We start from the raw sequence: 26488 nt of genomic DNA on the forward strand, positions 1-26488 counted from the left end.
AGACCGTATTTCAAAATCTTCAAAAATGGACTTATCGGTTTTTGCGAACAAACTCTTCATTTTTTCCCATCATGAGATACATCTCATCCTATATCAGAAATCGTTCGCAGCAAATAAAAAAAAAAACACCAATCTGAAATAACATGTAGACCTAATCATAATCGTCATTGATATTAAAACACACACACACACACACACACATACACAACTAATTCGGGTGGTCGCTGCGCTCACTTTGTGTCACCAGGCAACCCGATTGACGTCACGCAGCTTTCGGCGGTGGCCATGCAGGCGGAGGACTCGGACGTGATCTTCATGGAGGCCAACCCGAACAACGGGATGTCCATCTACCACAGACCTCCGGGCGAGACATCCACGTTCAGGAAGGTCTCCTTCTCACAGCAGACGCTCTACGACCTCCAAGGTAGCGCAGTGCTCTATTATGACGTCAGGATTTGATTGGGACACGCCTTCCTCCTCTTAGATCTCCCTCTTTTATTTGTACCCGCATTCTTTTGTCTTCTTTCCTTCCTGCTGGTTGATAACACAATAATAGTAGGCCAGACATGTGTTGGTTGATTAAATGAGCGAGGTTTCACATGCCGACAACTTAAAATAAAGGAGATAAACATTGTCATCAGAAAAGTTTAAGACATAGATATACATGAAAGACAGCCCAATATGTGAATATCTGTGAAGTACATTGCGAAGACGTGTTAACATGATGGGAGTGTAAGAATATTACTCGTCTACAGGCTGACAACATATGACCTTGTAAATGAAAATGAGTACTCTCCAGAATATGATATTTCATAAATTGCACCTAATAAGGCCAAAACAGAAATAATATTCATGTAACTTATTCATTCATTTGATTCAAGGTTGTGAAATCACAGCCTAGAAGAGGCATGCCCTTGTACAATTTGTATGTCGGGAGATATGGAACGTCCTAGACTTGTCTTCGCTTGTTTCCCAGGCTGCTCTGTCGGTGCGACAGAATTCGAGCGAAATGTAGAGATCATCGGGGCCATTGCAATGTTCAAAACAACTGGCATCGGAATCTACGTCTCCTACAGAGAAGGCATGCTAGCCGTGAGACCAATCCTACCATCATCGCTAAACGTAAGCAATTACGAAACTTAAATTGCTGAATGTATGTCATGGATTTATGCTGTCATCTCTTTCTTTCTCTCTTTCTTTCTTTTTTGCTTAAGTAGCAATATCGTCTTAAACTTGGTCAATACGATCTCACAGTATAAGATGGCATTTATCAAAAAAAAATCAACATCAATACAGGTATTGTTCAGTAGGTACAGACGTAAGCAGACGAATGAATTGAGAGGAAGAAAAAAAATGATAACGAAGGGAACTAAACAGATACTGATGAGAAAGATGGTATATATCGAAAGACAAGAGAGAGGGGCAGCAAAGGCAGCGAAGTGGAAGTTATTCATTCTTTCATTCAAGCATATGGAACAATGTGCCTGGTTGATACCGTTTGCTGACTATTGCTAGTCACCTGGGGCCAACCGCGAGGGGTCGGCATCATTCGCCCGTTTTCTTGTGTAGGTGGGTAGGGGGACCACTTCACCGGGTTAGCATCCTGCTCTCTGCGATAAATTAATGAAATAGAATAATAATTTGTTTTTTTGTTTTGTTTTGTTTTGTTTTTTTTGGGGGGGGGGGTGAAGGGGCATATGATAAGTATGAAATGTTTTGACATCATCCGAGTATGATGTGAACTGATCCATTTTTATTCCGTCTGAGCTCTTTAAAAAGAATACGGTAATATGGATTTTGGGGTTAACTAGGGGGCTTACATGGACGGAAATACGAGTTAGGTGAAGGGAGGGAGTGTTATTGAATAATCAATGTTACTGTTTATCTGTGATATTAATCATTCTTGTATTCTCTCCCCCCCCCCCCCTCCCCTCCATCCAACCTTTCAAACAGTCCAGCTATTTGCATGGACTACTCGGCAACATGGACGGGAACGCTGACAACGATCTGAGGAGACGTGACGGCACAGTCCTTGGCGACAACCCCACCGACCAAGAGATCCACAATTTCGGCCTCACCTGTAAGTACCCTATGTGACGTCACTCAGTCACACAAGCGATGGAGAAATAAAAGAATCGCCCAATACAGAAGAAGAAGAAGAAGAAGAAGAAGAAGAAGAAGTCGATATCCATGGGTTACGGCATTCAATATTTTATAACAGACCATTTTCTTTTCAAAGTCCAAAGTTCAAATTATTTTCATTTCCATGAAATAAACAGAGAAATCATATCATATAATGTACAAAAACGTAGATTAACAAAATACATGTGATGATGAGTAACAAAATGAAGAAAACGTAGTTTCATATTCTTGAATATACATTGTATACATGCATAATCCAAATTACATAAGGATGGGAATGGTAAAGGAAATTCCCACGTTTTGGTATTCTAGCTCTTTAACGCATGTTCTCGCTCTATTATTTATTGTTCGATTGGAAGATTACGATGCTTACTAGCCAGGCTGGTCCACATAACTTATCTTATCACGAAGCCCTAATTAAGATATTCGGTGCAGAAAGGTCTTTTCGAGCACTGTGTGTATAGGTTCCAAAAACATCAACTGAAAATGCCGATCCTAACGCACTCGGAAGAAAGTATTGCTATTCTTAAGGTGTGAGTTTTTCTTCAAATGAAATTTGTACAGGATTGCAACTGCTGATCTATGATATTAACGAATTATCGTAAAGGGGTGTAGAGGGAGACAATTTGAAGAAACACTCACACCTCAACCTTCATCCCTCTGCTTAATAATCGCTTGCTTTTACTACTATTCTTTCTAGATAAAATTTGTCTCCCCCTCCCATCCCTGAACATTTTACTTGTACTATCCAAGGGGAAATCGAGGAGGATTATCAGCTCTTTTACTACACGGGGAACAATGAACACAGCTCCTACCAAAACAATTCCTTCGTGCCCGCGCTCGGGGTCAACCTCTACAGCTACGACGAGTGCTACGATGTCGAACAGTGTTTGTTCGACTACACCGTATCCCTCGACCCCACCCTGGCCGATGCTACCTACCGGACGTACACGGTGTTCCAAACCAGCTACGACACTATTCAGAAACGTGAGCAGGTGCCCTTTGTTCTACCTCATCGCGTGCAATCGGTTTAATAAGCAAATTCCCATCACGTGATCACGAAACAGTTCCGCTCGGTTGAATCCTGCGATTTGATTGGTAGCTTGTTCTTTTTAATAGCTGGACAATTCGCTCACTCCTTTATCCAGAGAATTGCAATAATTTTGACCACGAGGATAAATTTTCGGAATCATATGTTAAGTGCCGATGACAAAATATTTTATGGACGTAAAATCACGAGCAGTAATGAAATCGTCTGTTTTCCGATTGCTATTGGTATGACTGGTAAATGGGGACAACTTATAGTTTAAGATCTTTTTCAGTATTGCCAAGGTGACTAGATTCAAAAGATCTGGGCCCCATTTCATAAAAGATGCTTGGATAACAAATTTTGCTAGTATCACGATTTTCCGTAGCACCAGCCGTTCAGGAAGCTGGATTCTTGTTGTTTCCATAACAACAAGAGTTGCTGTTACATCATTCTTTTTTAAATGAAATGACGCATATCTTGTAGACTCAGTACTGATATCAATATACAGTTGTTGTTTATCAAAACAAGTGCGTGTTGATGCCTTTCCGGGAATAAGCCATCCCACATTTATCTAGACGTAATGCACAAAAAAAAAAGTTTTGTGAAATCATACATGAAACACGGCATTCACGGATCCTTAAACTTAAAGCTCCATTTGTTTCCCACGAAACACCTCTATTGGTCAAAACTACACGAGCTCGGTACATGAGGTGATGATGTCATCGCCATGCAATCGTCATCGTTGTCATGTCGGCTTTGGCCAATCAAAAATACAGGAAGTATTAATCATTATTAATTCCTTGGCAATCTCACAGTCTGTCAAGTCAGCGAAGAGTCAACTTAGTCGTGTTAGTGATTAGGGCTAGCTCACCGGCCTAGTATAGCAACCAGCTTTCTGTTTATCACTTAACATCCTTATTTTGTCGTTGATTAATCTTTAATGGTAACCTATACCAGACAGTTGTCGTTGCTGATAAGTTATTGCAACACTGCAATTACATATGTGACCATACATCAAAAAACCAACAAAAAGTCGCCAGACATGGATTTTTAGTTAAGGGCAGATATTGATAGAGCAGATTCTAAGCTTTTAAATGATGTATAACTCAATTCGAATGGACTCTTCTAACATATCTAAATATTGGAAAGGAAGCACACACTCTTGAAAGGTGAGAACTGATAAAATAGGCTGTGAAGTAAAGGGTCTATTCATTCGATTATTCTTCAGAAACCGTGCTGGCTGTGCGATGAATGGGAAAAAACAGGATGTAAACCACCGTAGCAACAACAATGAAAGGATTAACACATTCTGACCATAATAAATGTCAACTTTCAAGGTGGTAGCATCATCTATTCCGCAGTCACTAGAGTTTAAACTGAAGGGTGTGTAACGGATTTTAAAGAAATGAAAAGGGACCTCTAAAGACGTAGGGGAGAGCGGGTTGAGTTGGGACGCGGGTCAAGTGGGACACGTTCTCTGAATCAAAAACTGTTCAACCAATCAGCGATTGGCTTACATCTATAATAAGCCCCTAGCAACCATACATCACACTAAGAAAGCAATGCAGTTCGGCAAATTCTAAGTATGTATAAATTGCTAATGAAAATTTTCCCCAAAATATATATATTTTTTTAAATCAGGTTAATTAACCTGTTGTCTTTGTATTCATGATTTCAAGGGCACAATAAAATTAAGTTGGTGGTGAGCCTTATTAACATGCAACTACATGTAATATAACTTGTTTTTGACAAATGCCTGCATGGTTACTGAGCAGTCGTACATATTTATGTATATGTCACGTGAGGGACAGTTGGAACAACGTGTCCCATATGTCCCTCATGATAGCATTACATGTAAAGCATTTCAGATTTTCAAACATGTTGTTCAAACTTGTTTTGTTGAAATAAAGATCATTTTAAAGCATGATTGACTGTTTTCATTACCAATGTTTCATTACGCCTGTCAACTTTGACATTATAGGATGTCACACTTTACCCCCACCGTCCTATTTCTCCCTTGCCGTTGTCCCACTTTACCCACGGATGGGTCAACTTCTTCCCCCAAATAAGGTTTTTTCTTTTCATTAACTGCAGAAAATTGAGAACAGTGCCACCCCCAGCTTATAGCTCTTTATGTAACCTACTATAATTATGAACCTTCCTGCAAGCCCGAAAGGAAATGTAATCATCTCTTCTATAAAAAGATATAAGAAGAAAATCGGCGAACTTGAAATAATGTCCCACTCAGTCTCCCCGCTCTGCCTTACCTTATCGCACTACTTTACGAAAAAGGATTGTAGAAAAACTGTTAAAAACACACTTTCCTCTTCATTTTATATCCCCAAACTTATGAATAATGTAACGAAGTATACATGTACAAATCGTTCTTTTTGAAAGTTTGAAAAACTCAAGATTGACTTGGTTGACCTGTTTCACCCTTTTGAGGTCCTCGAGCAAAATCAAGGGCTGCGACTGTGTGTTCGTTTTGAGATGAGCGGTCACATTCATATTTTAAACCAGCCTAAAAAGAAATAGAAACAATTTCACATGCGCACACACTTTCCACATCATATCCGCAGGAGATGCGTGCCCTAACATACCAACTCCCCTGAACGGTACAAGGACTCCGTCCGACCCGACAAACTTGTACTTCGAAGATGCGGAGCTCATCTTCGGTTGCCTTGGCAACCTCATCTTGACAGGTTCGGTGGTGAGGAGGTGTGAGATGCGAGAGAACGGCACGCTGGGATGGACTGGAACCGAAGGAGAGAATGAATGCATAGGTAAATAAACAGTCGCTTGGAACACAAATCAAAACAAAGCAAAACAACTCCTGCTCAAACAAAGCAAACAAAACGCAAAGAGAAAAACTACGACTATTTTTTCTTTTGTGAATTATGTCATGTAGTATTCTTATATGATGCTTTATGTAATAACTCCCTTGATTTGTACTCAACTAGGTCCTATTTATTGCGTAGTATAGTCGATAACATGTAACATCTGTTTGCGCACACTCAATTTTGATATGGACATTAAATAAATTTAATCGTTCAATGATGATATTCAGCTCGTGTGAGGTCAACCTATTAAAGCGAGGTCCACGGTATTATGACTGTTATAATCTCAAGTGCTTATGTCTCTGAGAGACAGGAAATTGTGAAACATGAGCTAGGAACAAAAAAAAAAGTCAGAACATAACTGTATGCAGTAGTATCGCTGTTATTCTGCCTGCTACTCCCTGCAAAACATATTACAATCATACTCGTCCTTTGGATAGGCGTGCCCAATCAAAATAGCAATGAATTTTCCGCCCGTGCGTCTGCGTGTGGGTCCTAACCACCACTTACGCTTAACGGCGTAAGTAGGACCTACTTTATAATTTATACGTTTTGTACATTCTGTTGAAAGAAGTGAAAATAAAACCTTTGAATTGAAGAAATTTAATAAGTTGTAGCAGTCGGTGCTACAACAAGTTCTCCCTGTGTCTCATTGTCTTTGTCATGTTTGTGCTCTTTGTGCAGAATCAGTGTGTGGCCGCCTCGATCCTCCAAATAACGGGTCCATCACGCTGGATGAGACAGGCCAGGTGGCAACGTTCGGCTGCGACGAGGGATTCTCCCTCAGTGGATCCTCTAGTTCCGAGTGTCTCGACGGGCAATGGTCCAATGAGACGCCATCTTGCATCAGTAAGCGTCAAAGTTCAAACGGAAATGACGTGTACACGCTGCACGCTTAGAGTGGTCCGATGTTAGACGAAATTGATGAAATCATAAAGAGTGAAAGCACATTATTATGACAGATATGATTATTGCTAAGACAAAAAAGTTTAAAAAATCACAATTTTACTGATTTGCGGTCACTAGAGTTATGGTTCACTTGGTCTACTTCAAGGCTTCAATGTGCTGGTCACATGTTTGAAAGCAAAAAAAAAAAAATACTAACTAAAAATACCCTGGATAAAGACGGAACGTCACATCCCAGCTAACATTTGGACGTTTTCTGAACGTTCTTGAAACATTCAAAGTTCGTTATTTGGACGTTTTGTCAAAACGTTTTTAGAACGTCTTTTTGTGGAAGGTTTTCGACGTATTTAAAACGTTTCAAATGGACGTTCTAAAAACGTTTTTTAAACGTGTAAAAAAAACAATAAAAAAACCTTTCGGAATTTTTAAGGACCTGCAGAAAACCTTTTTGACGTTATAGATGATGTCAGTAAAACCTTTTGAGAATATTTAAAACGTTCTGTGGACGTTCTGCGGACGTCCAGAAACCCTTTGAAAACCGTTTAGAATGTTCAAAAAACGTTTTAAGAACGTATAAAAAGTCTTATGACACGTTCCAGAACGTTTAGAGAACCTTTCTTATCCGTCTAGAACTTCCAGGAATCCTTCTAAGAACGTTTAATGTTTATTTTTATTGGGTATTTAAAAATATATATATATAGGTCATATATATATATATATAATTCTATCCTAACCAGTGTCCTGTTCCTAGTGTCCTACCACCTATAAACTTATACTGGACATCCTACTCCCAATTGATGAATCTGTATCACATTGTTTATATACCAGCAAAATGTTGTAATGCTTGAAGACATAGTTACTAAAATTAGATCACACACACCTTAATTAGGCCTATTAACATATGAATATACCTCATCATAACACAATTTGAAATTGTGAACAACTGAACAATAACGTAGGTAAGTTTATTTCTTAACACAGAAAGTTTAAACCCAGCATAAATCTTTAGATTTTAATGTCTTTCATCTGAAATTATTTCCACTAGTTTTCAAATCTTATATTTTCTTATTTGAATATTCATAAATAGGCATGAATAGTCATGATAAAGAAACTAATGATGAACACGTAGCGGACCACATAAAAACGTTTTTAAACCTTCATTAAAGACGAAGTCGACGTAGAAGACATAATAAAAACGTTTTGTGGACCTTTAGAAAGGACGAAGGCGTAGCAGACATAATAAAACCGTTTTGTAACATCCATTGAGGTTTTTAAAACTTCAAAAAAAAAATGTTTTTTGCGGTAAATGCTAAGTCCCTACTTTGACGTTGTATGTGTACGTTTAAAAAACATCAATTTCATACGAAGACGTACGGAACCTCAAAAAATCGTTTAGGAAACGTTTTGAAAACGTTATTTGTTTGCTGTGCTGAGTGCATATGCAGCCAAAACTATGACAAGTTTGTCCCCTGAGCTACCCCATAATGTATATAAACCTCTGCTCTGCGCACGACACCTGAGATGTATTGGCAATACCGAGAATTATGTAGCTTTGTCCTCACGATTACACAGTAATTAAGTTTGTCCAAGAACGCTCTGAATTTCATTTCATAATAAAATAAATGCAACCTATTTTCCTTATCCAAATCCAAACGTTATTATGTGACCCTGCATCACAAAACCAACAAAAAGTCGCCAGACATGGATTTTTAGTTTAATCCTTACCAAGCCGTGCTAGCTGTCCAGCGAAAGGGACAAAAACACAGAATGTAAACCATGGAAGAAACAACAATGAAGGGATTATCAGATTAAGCTGAAATTGAGCATGTTTTATAAGCACATTCTGTCCACGATTAATGCCAACTTTCAAAGCAGTAGAATTATCCTCTCAAAAGTTATTAGACTTAAAAGTGAAGTGTGTGTAAAGGATTTGAAGAAATGAAAAGGGGACTCTAAGACATACCCGATCATTGTATTCTCCCCCAAAAAAGGGTTGTAGAAAAACTGCTGAAAACACACTTTCCCATTTATGTTATGTTCCCAAACTAAAAAAATAATGTATAAGAAGGATAGCTCTTTCAAAAAATATGAACAACTCAAGATTGACTCAGTTGACCCATTTCACCTTGTGTGAGCCATCACAAGGGGTGCGATTTTTTGCTGGTTTTGTGATGCACGGTCACATATAAATACATGTATGATAACGCAAAATTTTATCTGCGTCAAATGAATATGAACTGAAGAAGCACTGTGCCAAGTCTGAGTCCCCATATTTCTACAGTGCTAACTTCAAATTGTACCGATCAAATTGTCAATTCAGACATAAAAGAAAAACAAAAATAACAAATATGATATGAACCTAAAATGATGACAAATTGTTTGTTTGTTTTTTTTTTCATTTGGAGATTGTCCGCGCTATCTGAATTAATGGAATAAAAAAAATAATTGAAATGAATTAAAATACTTATTTGATGTGTGGAACCAGAACACCCATTGCTCATTGCATTTCGTGATTTGCATTTGCATTTGCATTTTACAAACGGTACCTTTTGCAACTTCATAAAAGTTTAATAGAAGATATTAGTGTGTTGCCACTAGTGTCCTCAGAATAATATTGGTGTATTATAATGTACATAATTATCATCTACTCTTTGGAGTCATGTGATTTTCATAATTTTATGCTGTCGCTTATACCTTTAAAAGTTGGGTTATAAGTGGGGTTGCCTTGAAAATAAAGCTCCTCACGCATTTCAAAAACAGCGGAACTTCGTGGGCCAATCAATCGGTTTGCACGCAGGGTTTGACAGGAGGTACCGTGCCAACCGTAGCTATACTATGAAATTAAACAAAGTTACTATCAATGATTGAAGAGTTTGTTTGCAAAAACCGATAAGTCCATATTTGCCAAATGGAGATATTTGCGATTAAAGGTCAAGAAAAATAAAGAGAATAATAAGAAAATTTTTGCTTCTTTTGACCATAACTTCAGAAATGTACCTTTATATGTAGTGACCAATGTATCATTTAAAAGGTATTATTTTGTACTTTATGACAAGACATCGTACTTCAAAATCTTCAAAAATGGACTTTTCGGTTTTTGCAAACAAACTCTTCGATTGAAAACCTACAAGTGCCTTAAAACTGGGGAATTGTACTCCTTATAACCAATGAAATTTCTTCGAGTAATTGTGATTGTCTCGTTCTAACTTTATTGAATTTTATTGATTCTGGAGTATTGCAGTTTGCAAACTTCTGTCTCTATTGCGTAGATGAGGTAAAAGTACGCAACTTAGGTATAAGGGCTTTTGAGGAATGCATGTTTCACGTCATTTGCGTGTTTATTAACACAAATCGTTGTCGTTAATTCTCCCTCACCAGGTCTTACCGAGGTTGCTACAACAAGCTTCACTACAGAGAACGCAAGCCCAACAGAGATTTCATCAACTGTTTATACTACAGGGAACGAGAACGCAAGCCCAGCAAAGATTCTCTCAACTGTTTATACTACAGAGAGCGAAAACGCAAGCCCAACAAAGATTCTCTCAACTGTTTATACCACAGAGAAAGTAGTCTGCAGCCGGGGCTATCAGTCATGTAAGTTTGAAGAGAGAAGTTGGGAGATTTCTTTGCAGTTTGCTTGTTATTTAGTATGTTGTTACTTATTTTTTCTTTTCATAACTTTGTTCATAATTTGAATCTTGGCTCTGAAGGTTTCATACATGACACATTAATTATTGTAATCCATGAAAATAGACATGAAAATAGACCCTTATTTTTATCTCTTGTTTCAATAATTGTTTCCTTTTCAATGCTTTTGTATGTCAAACATCCATTCATTGTTATATGAAGAGGCAAATGTATAACACATAAAATACTCCTCAGATGCTGATGTTACTTACTTTCATCACTGAGTATTTACATGTAAATCTCAGAATTATGTTCAAAGTTCGACAGGATGTAACTACTTGAAAACACGTGTCCAAAGCTTCACAGTGCTTGCACTTTGCAGAATATATCATCTCCACACAATACTAGATGGTATTCTTTTATAATTAATATTACTCCGTGGTTCAGAGGGCAATGGAAGGGATAGGGGAGGATCTTTATTCAAAGACAGAGTTGCGTTAAAGAAGTGACTACATATGCTGTTTCTTATGAAAGCTGAGATTTCTGAGGGTATTCGGGGTTGTGTCCAAGATGTATATACAGAGAATAAATGATGACAAAGCTATAAATACTATATAGAGTTAAATCATTCTCTCTGCTTTAAGTTTTACTTTCGATTACTTTGCTTCAAATAAAGGCAGGCAGCAGCCATAAAGCATATGACACTAGATGGCTCGCCTGACTAATTTATGAGTTAAAAGGCAAGTACAAATCAAAACACACAGGTACAAACAGAATATACGATGTTTCATAACATAAGGGGTAATTGAGTAACACTTTCCACTTCCATGCAGTTATAAAGCTTGGGTATAATAATATAATTATTAAGCATTACTTTCATATTCAAACTGAAATCTGAAGATTTAGAATTACGTATTGCAAAGGAGAATTTCACAGTTAGGTAAGAACAATGTAATTGTAGGTGGTAAGTAAGTAAAATAAAGTTCGAGATATAAGAGCCACTGAGAAATAACTCGCTAATAGTCGGCTATAATTGTGAATTTTATCATTAGATGTACACAATTCTTTCGTAACAGAATCCGACAAAGGTAGGAATTTCACATCGTAGTATTTATACACATCGTTCTGTAGCAACATCTTCAAGAAAAAAGTGATAGGTATGGGCAAAAAAAAAGTAAATCGTATATCGCATATTTTCGAAGCATTAAAAGTCTTTGAATGTAAGATTCATTAGCATTGCTCCATAATTATAATAAGTCAGGCGGAACTTGAAATGGACAGATGAGGTAAAATTGGATGAAAGTATCATATGCATATAGGTCCTACAGTATTTATAACTATGGAACCACCTTTGACCTTTATGGAGACATTTTCAATTATAATCATATCCCACTCCACCGCATGGTTTACTGCTGAAATAGCTTATAAACACAACGTCTAAAGGTGGATAAAGAGTTACATAATATCATATGAATATTATATATACATATCAGGACTCAACAATAACTCTTTTTTGTCTGGTTGTGGCCTAAAATAAAAGCAAAAGTTACAATTTGTTATTGATCTTGGTTGCCAATCGGGCCTCATAAAGGTGAATTGGTTGTCCGACGTTGTCGAGCCCTGTATAATATGTATTTATATACATAATGATATAACCCACAAGTAGCTAATGTCCAAGGTTGATAAGATATTCCACTTTTATTCCGCTTTCTCCTCAGATGCATGGGCTGTATTCATTGGATTCATCAGTGCTGTCGCATTTACGATTGTGTTCGTTGTAACATTCTTGGCATTTCTACGATACAAGAGACCAAGTTGCTTTTTCAATGGCAAGTGTGCTTTATACTTGGTATTCATAAATAATGAAAGTTATCGTATATCAATATTATCACTTCTTCTATGTGATGGATGAATATTCGTGGAGTTAACTGTAAGATACAAGAATTTATGTGCTCAAAAAGTAAGAGCGAATATCGTCAAAGTCTTTTAACAACGTATCAATTACTTGATGTTTTAACAATAGTTAAGGTTGTACCTTGTTAATCCCATTTTCCGTTTTGTCTGTCTTTGTTGTAGATTTTTCTCTTCGATATGTGTGATAAAATGCAGTAAAAATCATACACCTTGACAGTACAGAACAGGGGATAAATTCGCTGTCTTTAAAGTTTATGGTCATCTCGGTTGACTGTGCACTGCACCCACACATTGCTTATTTTGGGAATTCCATTCTTATAACACACGTACGCCGAAGGCAGTTCCTGAAACGCCCGGAAACGCATTTAAGATATGAAAGGATGCATAAAGATGTCTTGTTAATTCTCCAAAGAAATTGACTGTCAGGTACCCTTGTTTCCGCCTGGACAGAAAATTAAGAACTGCAGGCAAAGATGCAGACAGAAAAGTTGTTGAGAACGGATATGTTCCTTTCTCCTGTCAAGGTAATTGACAGTGTCATGCTGATGTCGATCTCGGAAAAAAGAAAAATCTGTTTTTCTCAATTGCTTTCTTCGAGAATATAGTAAAATCTCATAGGTATGCTAAAATTAAGAAATGGAAATGAAATCTCTTGAACACCAACAACACAATCTCATTTACCTATGATAACCTGTTTAGTGTTTGCGTTGATAAACCAGAGGGTTTGCTCCAACAAGATCTACCCACTTCCCCCAGGAAATAGAAGCATTAGATAACCGGTTTCGGAAATGTTTTATGCAGAAAGTGTAAGTTGCCTACTTCACAATGATTCCAGTCAATTAATGATAGCGCGAGGGTGACAAATTGGGTGCACGTCACGAGACCGACACCCACGAGTCATACAGCCCACAAGTTATACAGCTCACAAGTCATACAGCCCACGAGTCATACAGCTCACAAGTCATACAGCCCACCAGTTATACAGCCCACGAGTTCGAAACTGAGTAAATAAAGCCCAAGAGATCGACATCAAGTAAAATAAGCCCAGCAGTTATACGGCTCACGAGACCGACACTACGCACATAAGGCTCATGAGACCGACACTAAGCAAACAAAGCCCACGAGACCGACACTTCACTTAAAAGGCCCACGAGACCGACGCTACGCATACAAGGCTCACGAGACCGACATTACGCAAAAGAGGTTCACGAGACCGACACTAAGCTAAGAAGGCCCACGAGACCGACAGGATGAACAGCGCCACCTATAGACCAATAAATTGTATAGGGTGTCCTGATAATGGCATAAAAAGATAATGAGAGATGGAAAAGGAGAGTTGACAGAGTGTAACCCCATCAGTTGCCCCCACCCCCTGAAATAATCAGAATCTTTAATTGTGTCTGCGTTGGTGTGTGTTTGTGAAGAAAATGAACAAAATTCTGTAAAAGTGTGTAATAGATCTTTCTACAATAAACCTACGAGGGTGTTGATTTAGTATTAATTAAGAAAATATCGTCTATTAAGGTAGCGTTAGGGATTCGGAAAAACAAACCAAGATGCATCAATGAAAACAGCTATTGTATTTCACAAAAAAAATGTACTGTTTGGAGGGGAGAATAACACAAGCCACAAATCGAGGTGAATCCCTGCGATATAAAACGTTTTAATCAGTTGAATTACATTATAGTTACATAGAAAATTACAAATAGATTTTACTCCAAAACGTTTAAGCAGGAGGGTAGGGTATCTAATATAGCCTAAGTAACTAGTGAATCGAGAAAGAGAAGAGGTAAAAAGGTACATCCTGTCCATGATCTTCTTGCTAAAAACCGGGAAAGCCTATTAAAAATAGCACGATGGCATTATCAAAGCTCTAAAATTAATCCATACATCGTTCTTGTCCTCTTTTATTAATCAATTTTTGTTTTTTTTTTTCTTTTTTTTTCAGGGGGGGGGGGGGCATGAAGAATACAATTCTATTTTTCTAATTGATAACAATGTCGCTACCTGTCTGGCCTGGCCCCCTAGAAGTATGTAGAAGTACATATTTGATGTCGTTCATATGTAGATGGTTACCATCTTTCACTTGATATTGTGACGAAATTGCACCCGCCAGCATGTTACTTTTCCGTTCATGGAACACCCTGTGGGCCTTCTTTGCCTACTGTCGGTCTCGTGGGCTTTCTTTGCGTAATGTCGGTCTCGTGAGCCTTTTTTGCTTATTGTCGGTCTCGTGGTCCTTCTTCGCCTACTGTCGGTCTCGTGGGCTTTCTTTGCTTAGTGTCGGTCTCGTGAGCCTTTATTGCTTAATGTCGGTCTTGTGGGCTGTGTTTGCTTAGTGTCGGTCTCATGAGCCTTTTGTGCGTAGTGTCGAACCCATGGGCTGTATGACTCCTGGGCCGTATATCTCGTGGGCTGTATGACTCGTGGACCTATTATTGATGTCGGTCTCGTGGACCGTATGACTCGTGGGTGTCGGTCTCGTGGGATGACCCCGACAAATTTACCACAGTTAACGTATTACTGCCTTCCTTATCATTCACTGAATCAATGTTCACAGACAAGAATTATATAAAGATACACACAAAAAAAAAACAACAACAGAACGATTATTTTGGTCGATGACAGATAATCGTAATGTGCGACTTTTTTGTGGATTTGAGCCACACTGTCACATATCAATATTTGTCTTCTATTCTTTTGTTCAATAATTTATTTTTCTGAACGTTTCATAATCATCAGTGTGGATACTAACATAGTGCCCCGTACGTTCCGACCTTGCAGGTTAGGCAGTCACATTCTTTCATGTGTTCTACCAGATATTTCACATTTATAGGCTAAATCTTGTGTTTTGTTTTGTTTTGTTTGTGTGTTTGTTTGTTTTCTGGTCCGCTCTACAAGCTGCCTATTACCTTGGCTTTTTTTTAAAAACATTTTTGCACAGAGTGACCAACTGCAGTTTAGAGAAAGACACGCCATCAATATGTTTTGGTGGCTCTTTATCTCATAAATTAGTCTTTTGCAGGGATACGAATTTACCTTAACATGGTGACTATTTGTATTTTATTTTGAATGGAATAACCTTGCTGTGGTGTGAAGCATTCCATTCAAATTATGTATGGATGTTTGATGTGATTGGTCGTTTCAAATGCCTTGCTTTTTCATGCTTAATTAGCCCTTGATTTCTGGACTTTGTAGGCAGCATGTTATCATTCATCTGAATCCTAAACCAGATATGAATAATTCCTGCAGTGCTTCTGCTTTTAGATTAAATCTTACGTGTAGCAGAATTTCGGTTGGTGCGGTTGACACATTTCACAGCGAGGCAACGAACATTTCCGAGTGTTATGTTTGTTTGTATTTTTTCCCACTAGGACAAGAAGCATGGCCGACAGACAGAGATGGAGATATGAAGAACATCGTTAATGGCGAAGGTACCGCTTCCTCCAATCAAAACAGCCAACTGGTTAAAGACAATGCAGCCTTTGAAATGGAAGGGGTGACATCTCAGAATACCTAGCTTCGTCGAATAAAAGAAACCACGACAATACACTTAGAGTGTTTGGCGTCTATCTACAAGGGTTAACTACAAAATGAAACACTATTGAACATTATTTTATGTACAAATGAACGACCATTAATTTGACAATCATAATGTGTACTTTATGGATTAACTATAAAATCCTTACTTGTAATCATTTAAGTCAGAAAACAGCTGCAAAGCCTTTAGAATTCATCAGAAAGGTTTGTTGTATGATAAATTGAAGATAAAAGTAGTAACATTCCTTAGTTATTATGAGGCCTTCTGATTGTATTGAACATTAAACATATTATATATGAGTATATATATATATATATATATATATATAATTATATATATTATATGTATATATATATATATATATATATATATATATATGTATATATATATATATATTATATATCATATATTAATGCAATAATTATTACAGCTAACAATTAGTTCTGGTTAAATCTTTACATATGAGTAAGTCAACATGAGCTATGGTGGTACAACTGAACACAAGTTCAGTTTGGAGGTACTCTGATTTGTTCATGATATGAATTCATTTCGATGAAAATTAACCTTAACTTTTAAAGGGTTATGATATCCACGTACACTTCTATAAATATTCATGGTTAGTCTGTTGGTTTGTTTTTTCTCAAGGCACATAATCAAGGCTCAACTAGAAAATTAATTGATTTTACTTTATCCGAAGGTTCGTTAATCCGTCGGTGAAAAAAAAAAAATATGTTCGTTACACCGAAGGTTCGGTATTCTGAAAATGAAATAATGTTCATAAAGTAATCTGAACATGAATAAAATTTGCTTAATACGGAACCTTCGGAATTACGAACCTTATTTTCACATTTTGATTAACGAATCTTCGGAATAAGGAACCTACCCGTCCTTTTAGGATTCACGAAACTTCGAACAGCTGTATCTGTTGTAGTGTCAGTGGCGGTATATAGTAATAACAATAGTAGTCCGTCATATAATATAAATGGTGTAATACTTAAACTATTTCAATGCTAAAAAGATATTCAATTGATAATCAGTAGTGTAGTTTCCGACAGGACCTACAATGTGCTCTCAAAACACCATGCTGAAATCGCACATACGGCTGAAGACAGTAAGGACTGAATATTGCATGCCTTTGAAAAAGAAATCGAATAAAGAAATTTTGTAGGTTACGGAGTGAAAGCAAGAAAGTTGATTTGGATATCTGAAAGATTCTTTTTATTTGCACATTCAATGTTATTTTGGTTAGGGAACAGTGACTCCTTCAGAAAAACGTTAGAGTGAGGCAATCATGATTAGATAATTCTGCAGTATATAACTGGTTTTTCATCTATCATTTCTTCCAAATCTTAGAACGCAAATAAATAAAAAAAAAAACAACGATGTAAATCAGCTTTGAAATTAACGTGTGTGAAATGACAAGCCTTATATGATAATGTGAAACAAGTTTGGTGCCAATTATACAGTCATGGTGGATTTACATTTTTAGATGATTATTAACGTTAAGGTGCATTAAATTGACATGAAAATTGTTGTCAGTCCATCAGATTGAAATTCATGCTTTTCCGACGTTTCTGCATCAGTCAAAACAGTCTCATCTATCATTTATGAGGTCAGAAAATTCAGCGAATAAACCCTGTCAGCGCAATCTCGAGACGTATCTAGTCGTTTTAACAATGTTGAAACTGCTTAATTGGATTTATTAAAAAGCATGTCACATTCCACTCTTTCTGAAATATCATTTTTTGTAATATCATAATTATTTTCAACAATAGTTTATATTTTGTGATAACATTTTGTAATAATATATATTTAACAATATTTCATATTTTGTGATACCATTTTGTAATATATCATTACAAATATGTTCTGCTTATGCATTGTATATAATTTTCTATGTTTATTTGATGGAAAGGAAAATAAATTTGAACTTTGAATTTTGAACTTTGACCAATCACAGACCAATGTTTTATTTATAGATCATTTTATGAATTAGTGCAGCTGCAAATAACTATTTCTTATCTAAATTGTGTCTTATCATCTATTTTGTATCATCGCTTCACTCATGAATAGTACATGTAAGTCAGAAAGTCTTAATAAATGAAATATAATGTTTAGCTTGAGATTCGCATAGTATGTGTAGTCATAATCATTTCATATTGACGGTGCCAAGTGCTCACACTCATATTGTCATCTATCCCTTGTCTTCCATTAGGGTATAGGTGCTGAAGTGGTGATTTTATTGATAATGAAAACGATATATCAAATAGTTTATGTACTGAAATTAATAAGGTCAATTTTCTACAAAATTGAATGTAGAGTGTCGTTTATAATATGCACTATTAAAGTATGCTTCATTATTTGTACGATTTACCATCGATTTATTATCAAATGAAATTCCCTAAAATATGGAAATCAAACATGCAAAATCTCAAGCAAGCAGTCACCAAAAACAGACAAGTATTATACTGCCGACGGAGGATCTAGTGATTGGCAATGCCAATCAATGATCTGCGTAAAGATGTGTAGATGGGTGGAGAGGTAAAAATAAAGGGGTAAAAGTGTGTTGCAATCAACAAGAGATAAACTCTCCATGCTCCATTCACCCTTGTCCTCTCCTCTGCTAGGATGCTTACAGACATAGTCTGTCACTTCCACTCGTGGGGTAATAAGCTCTTTATCTTCATCAAGGGAAGGCGTCACTGCCAGACGAAGGAAGAACGAAGCAATCCTGGAGTACCGTTTGCTTTAACACATCCTGTCCTTTTAATATCCAGCTGCAGAAATAACGGAATATTTCTGTCATATCTTCTTCCGATTTTGGCCTTTATCAGGACATCTCTGAACTACACTTTTATGAATAATATAGGAACAAACAAACTTAAAAATTTTCATTTAAGAAAAAAAAAAATAGAGATAGCAATATTGATTCTCATTGTTTATATATATGTATATATATATATATATATGTTATATTAAACTTAACGATTTCTACGCTTTTGAAAAGAAGAGGTATAATAAATAAACTCGTAATGGATAAAATGAATAGTAATTATGAAACTGTTAATAGGGCCTAACATACAGTATTAGCCCTTTGAGAACAAGTAGCAAGAAGCACTCTACTACATTACGCACGTTGCGTTAATGGTGCTATGAAGGTATCTTGTATCGCTGCCGTGAACGGAATATTATTTCAGGAGAATAATTTTGAAGCTGAAGCCTAAAAACGCAAAATTTATACAACAAGACGCGTTGTTTGTGAGTAGGCTGATTTGTCTTTGTATAGTCTCTTTGATACACTAATAGTTGGACCCCTGTGAAAACCAGCTTTTAGCTGACCAGGGCAATCCATCCCATGAGTGGAGAATGAATAAATAAATAAAATAAATAAAAATAAATACATTACGCACGTTGCGTTAATGGTGCTATGAAGGTATCTTGTACTCGCTGTCGTGAACGGAATATCATTTCAGGAAAATGATTTTGAAGCTGACGCCTAAAAACGCAAAATCTATACAAGACGCGATGTTCGTGAGTAGGCTGATTTGTCTTTATAATATTCATTGATATACGTGATTTGTCTATCACAGTTTCACAAGTATTGTAGTTACTTTTGATTTTCATATACAGCAAACCCGATGAAACGAAAATGGTAGGTAAATAGGCCAAAAAATATTGTCAAAAGAATTGACAAAATGAATTCAAAGACAAGAAACAGACGGTGGAAATACGAGCTGTATAACTCATGGGCTTTATGACTCGTGAGATCTATGACTCGTGGGCTGTATGACTCGTGGGTGTCGGTCTCGTGACGTGCACCCAATACGGGGTCATCCCACAAGACCGACACCCATGAGTCATACAGCTCACGAGTCGTACAGCCCATAAGTTCGACACTACGCAAATAAAGCCCATGAGTTCGACACTAGGTAAAAACAGATCACGGGTTCGACAGATACAACACGGAGCTTAATGTGTCGGTCTCGTGGGCCTTGTTAGCTTAGTGTCGAACTCATGGGCTGTATGACTCGTGAGCTGTATAACTCATGGGCTTTATGACTCGTGAGCTCTATGACTCGTGGGCTGTATGACTTGTGGGTGTCGGTCTCGTGACGTGCACCCGGAAATACCGATTAGACATTCTTTAATAAGCAATCCGAGTACACATGTATACGAGCTGAAGTGCGTAGGCCTATACAGACTCGTGAGAGCAGAGTCATGAGAGTTGCAATAGACAGTCATAAAGTCAACATGCTGAAATGCACATGATACCATTCAATACAATACAATGCTACGAAGAAATTATAATGCTCAAACACTAATATACAATTGAGCCATCGGAAAGGGTTTACACACTCTGGCTTCATAACACTTGAATTTGTTACTGTTACTAACCACTGAAGTGTAAATAATAATTGTTTGTCTGAAACATCACCAGGGATGACGTAGTGAATAAATTACATCGCTTCGCAACTCTGTATGCTATCAATTTTGAACAGGAGTGTAAATTGCAGGGATATGAACTCACAACTGTTGATCATGTACTCAGTTGAGTGACAAAAAAAGGCATGAACTTCTGACGACGGTATCAGAAACATTAGTAATTAATTTCCTGAAAACATTCATTAAAAAAAAATAACAATACAGATAGAAATCTACAAGCCTACGTTCTCTTTAGCGGGAATCACTGAAATTTTGCAATGTTTTAAACATAGCGCGTTTCTGTAGTGGAACCTATTTTTTCATTAAATTTAACCCAATAACACAGATTACCTTATTGATCCTGTCTTAATCCGTGCAGAATCCCCATTTCATTGCATGCATGGTTCGGGTTAAAAGTAGCAAGCATTCGCTACTCCACCGTAAAGATAAATACAGGCTTATCATACCTTTAACCATGCCTATATTCGCGTGCGGTAGACGCTACCACGCGTGACAGCCCGTGAGCCCAAGCAACCGTGGTGTCATCTTTTCATTCCTTGTTCTTTGGCAAAAATTGGAATATTAACAAAACAATAGCTACCTGAAAAGGGGGAAGAGGCTGTCGTTCCCCGTCCATGAATATGGTCGTTCATGTTGAACCGATACATGTACGGACATGGTTGACATCACAGCTATAAAGATACATCCTTCTATGTAGTAACCACTGTAGGCAAAGTGTACGAATATTTCTAAGAACAGTATACTAGTAACTTATAGCATCATGCATTTGAAATGTAGGTGTGTATACTGTTGCTAATATCTTTAGCTAAGTAACCACAGCAAAACAAGTGTAGTTATGTTGTTTGAATACAACATGATTTCAGTTTCAATTTATTTTCATATTTCTCATGGAAATGTCATAAGAATACCATTTTTCATTACCAACATCACAAAACACAGATTACACGGATTAGGTGAAACTTGCCCGATTGTACAACTGTATCAATAAACAGAAAGGTTTGTTTACATAGGTAGAGAGCTATGTTTAAAGTACGCGAAATATGACTGGACCTATGTATATAAGGAAGCCTGTTCAGTCCTAGGTCCCAGGATAAAATCAGGTATCAATAGGGAAATGTATTGAAAACAGATATCATTTTAGACCATACAATTAAACGGAAATGATCTAAAGAAAAAAACAACAACAAAAGACGCTATAAGAGACACAAAGGGGGAGCTCTAGGTAAAATAGCACAATAGCCGGCTTTTTATTTTTCTATTGCAAAGATCTCCAATAAAATAAAATAATAACATGAAAACTACCTTACACAGTAGTCATTGACAAAGTCAATTGGCTGAGTGTCGAGTCGTATGTTTGTTGATTGCCTAATAGAACAATGTTTATGCTGGTGAAGGAAAAAAGGAGAAGAAATTGTAGGTTAGGGAAAGCTTCGCTGCCTCATTCCTGTATAAGTCTAATGCTCAACACACTCCTTCACACACATGAACACGCCGGCACACTCATAATAAAACACACAATCGCATACACAAACAAAGACACATAGAAACATACTCTATATAATAAATCGGGTTAAATGAATCAATAAATCAATGAATGGTATGGCATTTCAAGATTGTATGATATTCATTTTGAGAATACTGTTCATCGATATTGGTGGCAATGAAAAAAAAGTAAAATAGGCTCACATGAGGTGATAAAGTCATTGCTTAAAAAACTCTTTCATTAACCCGCCCAGAAATCTTCACTAAAATGTAATTTTCTGGGAAAAAAAAACCCCAGATCGATGAATAAAATTGACACATGATTTGAAACAAAACAATATGTCTTAATGAATGAAAAATGATGACTTTTAAGGGTGAATAGATGTAGGAATTGCTGCATAGTTTGTCCCAGAATCTATTAACATTGTAAACACATTCTGTTAACATTTCACTGTTAACAGTTCATCATTTTTCCGATTTCAGAGACAATTTTTTTTTCATGTTACTTTAATACCCTGTTTGATTTGTTTCATTTTAACCTTAAGATCTCCCTCGACAATGATGCACACATATTATTCTCTTATTCAGAGTTATAATATAAACTTTTTGGAGCAGTTATCGGACTACTGTGGATTTCCTTAATTTGTCTCTTGAACAGCAGGTATGCGGAATCTTAAAGCGTGAAATGACACTTGTTCGCATCGTTTGCTTTATAAAGAAAAACAGTGCTGTGCATTTAAGTTAATCATTTACATTCTTCTATGAATTTCCTCTTTTTAGATATTACTCATATTACTCAAGAATGTTATTCAATTGATTTTGCGTCATAATTTCATATGAAGAGGAATACAGAACGGAGATTAAATGAAATCATATAAATCAAAAAGACTTGTGTACAGTGATGGTGGATTGGCGTACTCATCGCCTTCTGAAAAAGCGAAAACGGTTGAAATTAAGATCGCTTCTGAAAAAAAAAAATGTCTTTCATCTCGGTGGTCCTCCTTTGAATGAAATTAAAGTTCAGTCTTTTCCATTTGTACTCTTCAGTGAAAGCCTTGTATACACAAGGTGTCTTGGTATTGGCTTTAAGGCTGACATAACATCGCCATCGCTAATTCCGTGTTTAAGTTAGCGCGTCAGGTCAGGCTGACAATTAGCTGCCTATAAGCCAGTTCACAGTTATAATCTGAGCATGTGCAGATAAAGGTCATTGCAGACCTTCTCTTGAAATGGATTTGCAAATGAGGCATTCAAAACCTAGATAGGGCTTCTTGACAACTGCGTTGTAAATGAACCAGGTGCAGATTGGTATTTAGAGGTAAATGTGCATTCTTTTGAGCAACATTAACAAAAGCCATTTATGCAGCACTGACATGTAAATTAACACTTCCTGCATTGCTGTTTTCAACTGCTCTTCTTGAGGACTATTCCATGTTTTGCAAAGTCTGTGGTTGGAGAGGTCATTGCAGACTAGTGTTAACTGTGAACTGGCTTATTGCTGTGTAACACGTAAAGGAATACAATAATGTGGTTATGGTCACAACCCCCCAAATCAGCCTGCTCGGCGACCGGTCGGCGAGTTTTAAGCTAAAACCGGTCGGAGAACGACCGGTGACCGACCAGTTACCGACCAGGCGCCGCTGATTTTTAGGGCATCGGTCGGTGGCCGCTGAAGTTTTAACGCGGAGTTAAAATTTCAGCGGCGACCGACCAGTTTTCACTCGCTGCCCAAAATACGCTCGGTGTCCGAGCAGGAACCGCCCAGGTACTGACCTAATCGAGCGGTCGCTGCCGAGCGATTTAGGGAACAAAAATAATAGAGACAAAAATGCAAACAGCACAGAAGAAAACCAAGAGAATAGATCGAGCGGTCGCCGTCGAGCGATTTGGGACTAAAAATGTGAAGATAAAAATGACAGAGGCAATGAAGGAAATCAGGGCCTAGATGGAGAAGATAATCTAGCGCAATGTGGAAGAAGCAGGGGAGGGATAAGAGGCAAGGAAACCCCACCAACATATCAGCATCTCAACATCTCGGCAACCAACATGAGGGACATTGAAGTCAGAGGCAACCACTTCGGGGCAAAAGAGATGAACGCTAAAAGTTAGTGTCGATATGTTGACGTAGTAAAATATGGTTTGGTTTACCTTATCATTCATTAAATGCCTATTGGTCGAAGAAGAAATGAATAACAAGAGACGGGGGAAATTAAAATATGAAATCAAATAGGAATAGAAAATACTATAAAATACAGAAGCAAAAAATATATTTTGGAAAATTCTAATCTATTCTAATCTTTGTTCCATCTTGGGTGTTCCTCCCTTTTGTTTTATTTTCTAATTTCTAGTTATCTGTAGTATCACATGGCGGAGTTTTGTTAGTTGATAATCTAACTATTAGATGTTTTGCCTCAAGTTTTCTCTTGATTAATTGATTAATTAATTAACACATCACAAATCACATAGGAACATTAATAAACACAGGTAGCTCGTGATAAATTTCCGGCAGAGACCGGCGGGTGGCCGCCGGTACGCCTACGGGTCACCGGTAGATGACCTATCGATCACCCGTCGGTCGCTGAGCAATTTCGTAAAAATCGGCCGGTGGCTGGTAGGAGATCGTCCAGTTGCCGATGGGGCATCGCTCGGTGACTGCTCGGACTCTGCTCGTTGCAGATCCCCACATTTCGCCAAAATTTTACTGAAATCGATCGGTGACCGACGGGAAATCGACAGGGCGCTGCTCCGTCATCGCTAGGATTTTACAGCCCGCTCAGCATCTCCAAAACTGCTGAGCGGTGCCAAAATTTCAGCAGCGACCGAGCAGGCTACAAATCGGTCGGTCGCCGCTCTGAGTTGTGACCGTAGCCTAAGACGAGTTACAAGACGCAACCAACGCCGCTGATGGACGCTTGCAGTTCGTGACATATGCTGCTGTAGCTGTCTAGCATACACTGGCAGGATAGTCGTACCTATCACCAACGGACCTCTTTAACATCGATAAATTTTGATAAATATGTTACTTCCTTATCGTTTACCGAGCTAGGGAGGGATCCATGTCTATACAAGATCCGCTTTTCAGTGAATCACTCGTTTCCATCGATATATTCATTTCTAAATGTCATATCTGCAAAGTATGTATAGGCCTAATTTGTCTTATACTTTTATATGATATTCATTCCCATATTCAGGTTTTACTATACTTCATATAGTTTTTACTTCTTTTCTTTTTGTTTATATACTTTGTATATCGCTTTTTGTTCTATGGAAATAAAGTAAGATAATTGAATAAGGCCTATTTCAAGCTGACTGCATACACACTACATCATAGCAGATTCATCTTTGGTCTATGCTATGCTTTCTAAAACGTCCTTCACACAGATTCAAATATACGTGTCAGAGTATTTTGACCCGGTGTCCTCATTGTGAATTGCGTACTTCAGCGCTTCGCTATACGAGGGCGGTGGATCGGCGCACACAACCTCCAGATTGTGTTCAACTACATCGGCCGTTCCGCCGCCACCGCCGCCACCAGCATCCCCTCTTCTTCCGACAGAGTTTGCAGTCCTTTCCGGCACCTGGTTTTTAAGGCACCCCAGTCCTTTAGAACAGTTGCAGACTTTCCAGTAGGTAAAGCAAAGACAGCAGAAAGAGCAAACAAGGATTAATCCAGTGACAACATACAGGAGCAAGTCCTCAGTGCCTGTACAAAATGATAAAACACGGAGACATGCATTTCATGTACTATAATGTATTATATTGCCCCGCCCACAAAACAACAACAATAACAGACATGCGGTTATAAGCCAAGGGGAAGAATTGCATCTTACTTATAGGTTATAAGTACTTCAAAATTTAGGTTCTCCTATTTCCCTCATTTCATGGCAACCATGCTTGCACACAAAGTTGGCCATCATTTTCATTTGTGTCCGTTATTTTCACAATCATAGCTGTGCACCCTATAGTATCGACGTTGTTATAAGAATATAAATTTCTATTTCCGCTCATTCATTGAAACAAGCCGAGAAATTATAACTATTTGTGACCGTGCATCACAAAACCAACAAAAAGTAGCACCCCTTGATATCACGGGAGGACTAAAAAAAAGGTAAAACGTGTCAACCAAGTGTCAGTTTTGAGTTTCCCATATTCCCTCAAAGAGCAACTCTTTTTTCTAGATTATGCTTAAGTTTGGGCTCATAAATGAATCGGAAAGTGTGTTTTCAGCAGTTTTTTCTACAACCCAGGGATCTTTTTGTAGAGGAGTGTGTTCAGGTCTGTGTTAGAGGCCTCTTTTCATTTCTTGAAAATCTTTTTACACACTCTTACACTTTCAACTCTAATAACTTTTGAAAAGTTAGTGCTAGTGATTTGAAAGTTGGTATTCATCATGGAAGGATTGTGTTAAAGAAGCATGCTCAATATCAGCTTAAGCTGATAGTCCCTTCATTGTTGTTGCTCCAGTGGTTTACATCCTGTTTTGTTTTTGTTTTTTTTTTCTATTCATCGCACAGCTAGCATAACTTGGTGAAGATTAAGCGCCTGAATAGACCCTGTCGTTAAGTG

The 26488-nt window shown here is 37.5% G+C and overlaps 2 protein-coding genes across 2 annotated transcripts in view; both read left to right on the top strand.

The window, feature by feature from the left end:
* LOC140229684 (sushi domain-containing protein 2-like) overlaps window positions 1-15976 on the top strand; it is a 30954-nt gene extending 14978 nt beyond the window's left edge. The window contains 7 exon segments of the mRNA XM_072309927.1: window positions 248-424; window positions 977-1122; window positions 1954-2080; window positions 2896-3129; window positions 5752-5955; window positions 6694-6858; window positions 15831-15976. Coding sequence (XP_072166028.1) covers window positions 248-424; window positions 977-1122; window positions 1954-2080; window positions 2896-3129; window positions 5752-5955; window positions 6694-6858; window positions 15831-15976 — 1199 coding nt within the window.
* A 496-nt stretch (window positions 15977-16472) lies between these two features.
* Window positions 16473-26488, top strand: part of LOC140229685 (uncharacterized) — a 75401-nt gene continuing 65385 nt past the window's right edge. The window contains 2 exon segments of the mRNA XM_072309928.1: window positions 16473-16514; window positions 25366-25552. Coding sequence (XP_072166029.1) covers window positions 16473-16514; window positions 25366-25552 — 229 coding nt within the window.

The sequence above is a fragment of the Diadema setosum genome, chromosome 6 (assembly GCF_964275005.1).
Source record: "Diadema setosum chromosome 6, eeDiaSeto1, whole genome shotgun sequence".
Lineage (NCBI taxonomy): Eukaryota > Metazoa > Echinodermata > Echinoidea > Diadematoida > Diadematidae > Diadema > Diadema setosum.